Raw genomic sequence first — 9432 nt, 5'->3', positions numbered from 1 at the left:
GCCGGTCGTCTTATGTGGACTTTTAAAATAATATTTTGAATTTTTTTATAATTTTTTTCTTTCTTCTTTTATTTTATTTTATTTTATTTTTCTTGTTTTCTTGGATTTAGGGCCAGTGAGGGTTGCGACGCCCTTGCCTGGCCAGATCTGGTGTAGGGCCGCAAGCCCTCGCCCTGCTTGCGAGGGCAACGGCCAAAAGTTTAAAAAAAAGTAAAGAAAAGAAAATAAATAAAAAATTCAAAAAAATATTATAATATTATTAAAAATGTTCACATTTGCGTCAACTGTGCCACGTAGGACGATTGACGTCCATGTTAGCAATTTTCGGCCAAATTTTCCATATGGACTCAAATTGGCAAAACGTGAAAATGTTTAGGACTTAGTTGACACAATTAATTAGGACTGAATTGACACAAGTGCAATAATTTTAGGACTTCTTTGGTAATTTTCCCCATTTTGAATGTATCTATCACCCTCGAGAAAATAGTTATGGAAAAGTATTCATTCACATAACTGGCAAGTAAAAATTATTGAAGTTATTAAGAGTTCATCACATAAAATATTTTCATTGTTCAATTGATTATCATGCTTTCGCTTGTGCATGTCTCATAAAGCACAATACATTTCAAAATTCACATAAATTTTTCAAAAAAGATTATAATCTCGAACCAAACTATATTGAATTAATTTTAAAACTTGCTTTCAACTGATTCTTTCGTGATGGTGATTCAAATTCACAACGTGTAGTTGATTGGATATGTTTTAACTGCTAATTATATCAGATAATCATTACAATAAGATAACCACTGGCAATGCCCGACTTTTCAAACCGCGAAACCGAGTATAAAAAGCGGGAAGATCCAATCGCACAGTGTTGGAGCAAAGCGATTTTGACTTTGACTGCTTGTTTGATGGCCTGATGCTTCTTGGATTCGATCCCCAAGCAAGCGAGTACGCATCAGAATTAACACGCCGAGGTAATCAATCAGATGAACTTCTCTTCCTTTTCTTCTCCTTGAAGACGTAGAAGTTCAGTTGCTACTTTGTTTTTCTAAGCCTTACAAAATCAAGTTCACTCGAGATTTCTTGAGGGGTTGGGCGGTTGGTTAGTTTAGATGTTAAGTATCCCGCGTCGCGTCTATGTAGAATTTGCTTTTTGTATGTGCGTGTGGTGTCCTTCTACCCTATTAGTTTAAGATTTGTGTTTGGAGTTTCTAACTTGTTACAAGAGTCAGGTTCTGTCTCGATTTATGTCGCATGTGCAGGTCGTTTCCTAATCCCAGTTCCTCTTATACTTGAATCACTTATACGCTTTTTATATGTGTGCTTTCTCTCCCAGTCACATATTAACTTTTGGAGTGGGTATTCTAACATTAGATGCACTAGATCCCGTCATTGAATTATGAACGTTGTAGTCTCTTTACTTCTCCTTTCTTTTGTTTTCTTTCTCTTTCCTTTTCTGATTTTCCTTTTTACTAGTTGTTTTTAATGAAAGTAATCACATATATATAAGAAGCAACGAAATCGGTACAACTAGGGTTTGGTTCCTATGCAAATGCAAGATTTAAGGGTGAAGTCAACCAATAAATTAAATGGTAGTGAATCCATTCTTCCCTTAAAAAAAAAGAAAAAAAACTGCATTCAAACCAGTATTTTCTTAGTTAAAAACCAGTCGATACAGTTGGTAAATTCTTCTTTAGCCATGGTTGGTTTATTGGTGAATTTAGGAAAGGAAGTAACTTGGTCCATAATACATGCTTGAAATTACTATGCTAAGTCTGTATTACATGTTATTCAAATTTTACACTATACGATAAAAATTTGCCGCAAAAATGTGGTTCTTTTCACACATACTCATACACTGTATAACACCCGTGTTATTTCCCTTTTGTGTTCGTCAAAGATTTGGCGATGGTTTTGAAGATGGGGTGGTTTTAATTTAAAAAGAAAAACTCAAAACCCTATCGATGTGTCATCGTACTTCCGATCGAAATTGGATTTTGTAGGTTAGAAAGGCCTATCAACACATCCCATGACGTCAACACATATTCGTTTGATAATATTAGAGATAACTTTGCACTTAATGCCTCGAATTTCCTCACTACGCTCTACTTCATGTCAATTCATGCCGAACATTAGTCTTTTGTTCAAGTTCAACAATTCCTAGGGTCAAAGCTACTTGAGACCTTCTCTAAACCCAAAATTCTGCTGAACTCAATGGCTTATTTTTCCCTTTAGTTTTCTGTATTTTATCTTTATGTGCCTATTACATAAGAAAGGCATGACACCAAAAAGGCGTCGAGGCAGTTCAAAACCTCCGCAGCTCCCCCACCCCCACAAAACCTGTGCTTCCTCCATTTTTGGTCCCATATGCCTCCCCGTGGCCCCCACCCTCCCGACTCGCCACGTGTCGGCGAACCACAGCTTTGATCAGTACCTAAACACAGCTAATTCTTTGTCACAACTCATTAAAACAAGCCATCTCCAGTGCCCATCTCTCTCTCTCTCTCTCTCTTCCAAGATCATATGTCATAAGTTCATCACAAACTATCTGCAATGTCTTCCTATTGTTGTGCACCGGGGTGGTCTTCTATCTGAAGTAGAAGACTTTTCTAACACGGATTTTCCTGGGAGAGCATCATCGGTTCCATCTCCGATGGCGAGCACGGACTCACCGACGAATTCGCAGCATCCGCACCTACCGCCCGGCTTCCGGTTCCACCCCACAGATGAGGAATTAGTGGTTCATTACCTTGGAAAGAAGGTCGCCTTGGAGCCACTGCCGGTTTCGATCATCGCCGAGATCGATCTTTACAAGTTCGACCCGTGGGAGCTGCCAAGTAATTAGTTACGAGTACATGCTGGGTTCGTACTTATGTTCTTCTTCATCTTAGCACTAGATTGAATTTTCCTTTAAATTCCATACTTTCAGGTAAGGCCATATTTGGGGAGCAAGAGTGGTACTTCTTCAGCCCCAGGGATCGGAAATATCCGAATGGAGCGCGGCCGAATCGGGCTGCGACGTCCGGGTATTGGAAAGCCACCGGCACCGATAAGCCTATATTTGCTTCGATCGGTAACCGCAAGGTCGGCGTCAAAAAGGCGCTCGTTTTCTATTGTGGGAAGCCTCCGAAAGGGACTAAGACCGACTGGATCATGCATGAATACCGTTTCATGGACGGCAACTCGGCTCCGAAGCCTCCAAAGGCGGATTCGGCAAGCAGAAAAGGCTCTTTACGCGTAAGGAAATTTCATATATCTCATCTTGGTAACTTCGCACGTCTTTATATAGTAGTACTGATAAAGTTGGGTGTGACTTTGCTTGTTTTGTGCATTAGCTTGATGACTGGGTGTTATGCCGGATTTACAAGAAAAGCAGTTCAGTCCGGCCGGTCGAGCCCGGGAATGAGAACCTTGCTCCGCCGAACATGAATCCATCGACGTCAAAAGGCGTGAATTACAGCTCCTTTTTACCTGGGAATAACGATGAGGCCTTCTTCGACGGAATATTGCCGGAAACCATCCACAACAGTTCGACTTCTCATCAGTTGCCTTTCTCAACCGCGAAACCAGGCGTCTCGATTGCCCACTCAGCCACGTTCGCCAGCGACGAGTCGCGACGCAGGTGCCCTGCGCCGGTGCAGTTCTGGAGCGAGGACGGATCAGCGATCTCGGGTAAGCGATACGAGGGCGGCCATGACGATCGAAACGGCGGCGCCAACGGCATGGACGACGGCAACTCCTTCGTCTCTCTGCTCCATCAGATTCCGCAAAATGGCGAGCCCTTTCATCCGCACATGTTCCTTGTGAGTTCGATTGGGGACGGCGACTTCCGGCAGCAGTTCCAACTCCCCGGCGTGAACTGGCCGAGCTCATAGGTCATTAGCCAAGAAGCAAAGGAAGTAATACTCAGGCGAAAAATGCAAACAAAGGATGGAGTCAGATGTGCTCTGATCTCCTTTTTCTCGTGATTTTCTTTGTTATTTTAGGATCAAGATGGACTCATGCATACGTCCATTTTAGATTACATAGCTCTATACTTGATAGGTAGCAATTACATGCAGGTACATGAATAATGTACATTTTCAGAAGAGAGCAAAAGGAGAAGGAAAATACATTATAAGCCTCAGTGCTTTCAATGGAGGACAAACGTGAAGCCAGGAAATTTTTTTTTTTTCGGTTCACCTTCATATAAAGTTTACCATTTACATAGGTGTTTTATTTATTTATTTTTTTGAAATACGTATCATACCATTTATAGATATATATTATATGAACTTTTTGTGTCTAGCCAAACTAGAAAAAAATATGTGTGACACCCACGAGGATATGCACCGAAAGCTGAAACTACGATCCTCTGCATGTGAAAAAAAAGGAAATTTTTTTATACTAATTAGATCGGTAAGGTGAGACGAGGAGGATTTAAATTTTAATTATGCGAAAGGTTGGTAAATTTATCGAAAATTTTATTATTTGGCTATTTAAGTGACGACCCTACTACCATATAGTAATAACTTTCATGATTTGTCCTCAAATAAGCGTGGATTTTCACGTCTGAGGTTGAATATTGTCTATAAATATAATGTGTTCTTGATAATCAGTTGCTGAAACTGCCTTTTCTTTATATGTTTTCCTGCCAAGTTTCGATTGCAATTGCATCAAGATATTGTCAAATTCGATCGCGCGACAGGCAATTGCTAGACCAGACACGAGGGAATCGGATTGGGTGGGTGATTTTATTACAATGACGTCTTACTACATTCCATGTCAGATTCCAGTATGTGGACTGTCAAGTTGTGATCTTTAGAATAATTTAATCCCCCCTAAGGTCAATGGTGAATTACATCATGACACGCCACGTGTCGCCGCGACATTGAGCAGGGTAGGTGCACTAACCCTAATTGCCTTTTGATCTTGATTGGGTCGCATCCGTAGCGTGTCTGATGTGGATTGATCCTAGGACTTACGAATGATTATGCTAGTGAAACACCCCTAAAACACATTAGCCGGAAAAATTACCTAATCGGTACTAAACATTTTGTATATATATTAATTTAGTTCTAAACTTTTCAATTTTATCAATTTAGTCTTAAACCTTTGTGCGAAATTCTACTGGACTGCTATTTCAGTAATTTCTGGCAAAAATAGGCCGGGAGACTTACATTGGAATTTCGCGTAAAAGTCTATGGTTAAATTGGCAAAATTGGAAAGTTTAGGACTGAATTGATTTTCGTATAGTAATTTTAAAATTGATTGGATAATTTCTTTGAAATTAACCTATGATACTAGCTTTTCTAAAGAAATTCTTTTTTCATTTGTTACAATATTTGTATTTCTCTTCCTTTTTTTTTTTTGAAAAAATGTGCATTAGGATGGACAAAATCACTAAAATAATTTTGAAGAAATCACAGACAATAAATCCTAAAATTTCTTGAGATGCACTCAAGAAAAAAAGAGAGAAGAGTTTTCAAGGATTCATATATGGTGCAAAAGGTGAAAGCTAGTTTTTTCTGAATTTTAATTTGAATATATTTGAACAACCAATTGAAATTTTCTCTTACAATTATCCAAAATGGGTCTAATGTAATAAGATGATATTGTCGCATTTCAAAATGACGGTTAATCAATCGTCCTTTCAACATTCAAAAACTCACACCTCTTTAAAATTAGTCCTAGAAAATTGTTTTTATGGTATTGATATTAACCCCCTCACTCCTTTTTCCCCATCAAAACACGAATGTTTTCATGCACTCTTTCTACACGTAACTCAACTTCGATTAATCGTGTTCGTTCATAAGATGACAAAACAAGAAAAAGGGTGTCGTTTTCTTGATGAACTGACAAGACTTTGATAAGTCTCGTTTGCTGTCACCGTCTAATTTAATAGAACACATTGCGATTGTTTCAGCTCTCGAATAACTTTTCCCTTTTGGAAAACAAGAACAAGCATGCATCCTTAAGGCGACGACAAAAATATTTGCTCATCCTAGGGTTGGTTTTAGTTCAATATGGTGTGCAAAGTTAGCTCAAGATCCAGCTCACGTTCACCTACCATTCTCTGGCCTGTTGTGGAACGGAGATATGCCTCGTGTCAAGCATCTTTCTTGATAACCACGTTCAATGCTTAGCCAAAGAAATGTGTATCCACATATGTAGATGTACATGTATAAAGACCTTTCATATGTTAATTAGGAAAAGTTAGAGTTAGGGATACTGATATGTTATTCTCTATGGTTTTCATCCACCACTCACTCTCTCCAACCATGAAATAATTGCCTAGTTCTTTTGTTTTTTTTTTAAGTAGTTTTCAAAAGCTTAATTTAAGGACGTATGTTTTCGTCCAACCACTTTTTAAATTGATGGGTTACAATAAGGGATATAATGCATTTTTATATCTACTTAGTTTTGCATGTAGGTGATGGTCGTGGGGTACTGTTTCGGAGTGCAGTAACCCTATACTGTCCCATGTCCGACTGGCAACAATTCCTTCTCATGGTTCAATACTAGTTGTAACATCCTAAATTTCATACATAGTGACACGACACTAACATGCTAGATTTAATTTCTAATAGCGAAAGAAATTCACATCATAGATGATGCAGAGAATTAAATTGGATTAGAATGTTTAATAGCATCGTGAGAGAGAACGGAGAAATCACGGAACAAGGGTTACATAGAAAATACGTCCCGACAATTGAAGGAACACAAGGAGAATGTCCTGTATTTATGGACAATAATATGAACTTGCAAAGAAGGATTCAAACATGCCATTAGATACGACCCTAGAGGTGTTTAGAGTAAGAACAAAAAGGAAAGGATAAAAGAGAAAGAAACGGGCCAGTAGCCACGTGCTCTGTCCTTCTTGAAGAAGCCCATTGGCTGGTCCATTTTTGTTCGGGTTTTAGACCCAAAGGAGAGAGATAGAGGATCGCGACTTCTAGTCAGAGACATAAATAGCTCAGACCTATTTCAATCTATTGGCCTTCAAATGATGACTAAATTATCTTGTTGAAATTATTATCTGTTTAAACTGATAAGAATATGCTTGGATCGATATAGATTGATATTAAGCTGGGGTTTCAGCCCGACATTGATACTAGACCGGTGTTTTGACCCGTCATTGATACTGAATCAAAACTTTGGCCTATTATTGATATTGAATCACTGATGCCGAAATGGGGCTTCGATCCGATCGGATTCCCTAACAATGATGCCGAATCGTGAATTCACTCCACAATCGATATTGAATCAATCATAATGAATTGGGACTTTCGTCCGTCATGGATTATGTATTTAGGGACTTTGGTCGGAACTGTTTTAAACTACTGATATTGAACTGGGACTTCGGCCCGTTACTGATGGATTATTGACTGGAATGATTTATGTCATATATGTATTAAACAGGTGCCTTGTTAAAACTCCTTATGGTATATATTTATGAGAAATTCTCGCATAATTGTCTTAAAAATGAAAACAATAAGGCAGTTATTATACATATATGCATTATCTAAATTACGAGTTAGGTCATAAATTCGGTAGATGTAGCCAAGTGGATGTAGTGTACCCGTCATGTGTAAGTTCAATTTCCGTTATTCGCATATTAATATTGAAAAAAACTTTCAATGAGTGTGTCTCAATTTAACGAATACAATGTAAACAGAAAATCAATGTGGTTTTTTTTAATGCAATGGATGGGTCAATTTTTGGAAAATTGAACGAGGCCCGGCGGAGTGAGACATGATATGTCAAGAATTTTCTGTTAATTAAAGAAATTTTATGGTTTTTTTATTTATTTGTTATGAAAATAGGGAAAAAGCAAAGGAGAGAAAAATAAATTCCCATCATCGATCTGCCTATCGATATTCAAAAGGACTTGGGCTCAAGACGGGCCCAACCAACTTAGTATCAATCAAAAGGCCCACATGCAAAGGTGAGCATTCTTTGTCAAATTGAATTTCTTAGATTTGCGCAATAATTTCATTTGTTTTAGCGTTTATAAGTTCACTATATAGGAACAAGTTATGTCAATAGCGACGTCTGCGTGATTAAGAGGATATTCGGTTACATTTACATAAATAGTTTTTCTGTTTTTAAAAGCAAAAAGAAAAGAAAAAAGGAAAGAGAGAGAGTAAATTTTCACACCGTTTGAACAACTATGGATAAATATTAAGTATTTCAAAAACAAAAAGCCACATCTACTATCTTGAACATTTGTTTTTTAAATTGAAAAGTGATTTTTGATATATCTCTAATTATAGATTAATAGAGGAAAATGGCTGCAGATTTCCTTAAGAACTTATATTTTCTTCTGCTTCTTCGCCACTATAATTAAAGTGCCTTTAATTTTTTTTTGTGAGGGTTAAAAGGGTGAAAATCAATAGCAGCTGCATATAATCAATAGCAATCCGTCTTATATCATGTCAAAAGATCTATTAAAATCTTCAAAATATTTGTTCGTTTTTTAATAATTAATATTTTCTGATGTCTAATAAACAATAATGATATCTCTTTGAAATAAATGGGCTACTGTTGTTATTTCTAACTAATTGATATTTATATTAACTTCATAGCTTATGAATGAAACATTTTATAGAGTAAATAAATTAGCAAAATCTATAATTGGCATATAGACATGATAATTATTGTTAAGTGAACACGATGTTAGATAAATGTTTATTATTCGGGGGTAACCAAACATTGCTTTCTATGAGGTTGCTTTCATGTATAAGGTCGACGGTTTTCTGATAATTTCTAGTCCACAATTTCGTCTGGGCTACGGTCTATCAGGAGACCTATTCGTATCATGTGTGTCACGTTACACATGGAAATAATAGTTGGTTTTGGAAAAAAAAAATTCGCAGACCTCAATATCTCTTATATTCAATAGGGAATTGTGTAGATAAAGAGCTTGTTTTATGAAATTGGAAAAACAAGTGTCGAAAATTACCGAAAATGAAGTGCTAAAATCTTTGACTACTGACCATGCAAATAAAAAATTATCTCATAATATATGTAAATCACGTATTAAGTTTTACTCTTTTCTTACCAAATATGGCGATAATGTGCATTGTTTAAATTTTTTGCTAATATAATATGTAAGATATTACCTCATTTATTTTATTATTTAATCAGTTAAGTAAGTCTTCCTTACCACATTAGATGATGTTTTACTTAAAATAATCAATTGAGTTGTGTGTAGTTAGTTGTTATCTCAGGCACTTAATGACATTTTAGAACTTAATGTGGCCTTGAAACACACCTTAAGTCTATTATATCAAAGTGATCACACATTAAGAATCCGTGAGATTCGAACTAAAAAAAAAGCACAACTTCCAAATAAGTACTGCAACTCATACGACTTGTCAATGGAAGTGCTGGTTCACATAGTCTTGAGTTTCCATCGTGAGTGTCGACTTCTTGAAAAGTTATCAA

At 37.0% G+C, this 9432-nt stretch overlaps 1 protein-coding gene across 1 annotated transcript; it reads left to right on the top strand.

Moving 5' to 3' along the window:
- Positions 1–2479: 2479 nt before the first annotated feature.
- LOC115686648 (NAC transcription factor 25) lies at positions 2480–4225 on the top strand. Its single transcript, XM_030612014.2, has 3 exons — positions 2480–2840; positions 2933–3240; positions 3339–4225. Exons 1-3 carry the CDS (start codon positions 2657–2659, stop codon positions 3876–3878), a joined length of 1032 nt encoding a protein of 343 aa, XP_030467874.2. The 5' UTR covers positions 2480–2656; the 3' UTR covers positions 3879–4225.
- The last annotated feature ends 5207 nt before the right edge of the window (positions 4226–9432 follow it).

The sequence above is a fragment of the Syzygium oleosum genome, unplaced genomic scaffold, assembly GCF_021117445.2.
Source record: "Syzygium oleosum isolate NSW1041296 unplaced genomic scaffold, Sole_v2.1 Sole_v2.18, whole genome shotgun sequence".
Lineage (NCBI taxonomy): Eukaryota > Viridiplantae > Streptophyta > Magnoliopsida > Myrtales > Myrtaceae > Syzygium > Syzygium oleosum.
The sequence above is the reverse complement of the archived record's forward strand: the minus strand, read 5'-3'. Positions and strand labels throughout refer to the sequence as shown.

Coding starts and splice junctions, on each gene's coding strand:
- LOC115686648 (XM_030612014.2), top strand. CDS start 2,657: ATGGCGAGCACGGACTCACCGACGAATTCGCAGCATCCGCACCTACCG. Junction 2,841..2,932: donor CGACCCGTGGGAGCTGCCAA/GTAATTAGTTAC, acceptor CCATACTTTCAG/GTAAGGCCATATTTGGGGAG. Junction 3,241..3,338: donor GCAGAAAAGGCTCTTTACGC/GTAAGGAAATTT, acceptor TTTGTGCATTAG/CTTGATGACTGGGTGTTATG.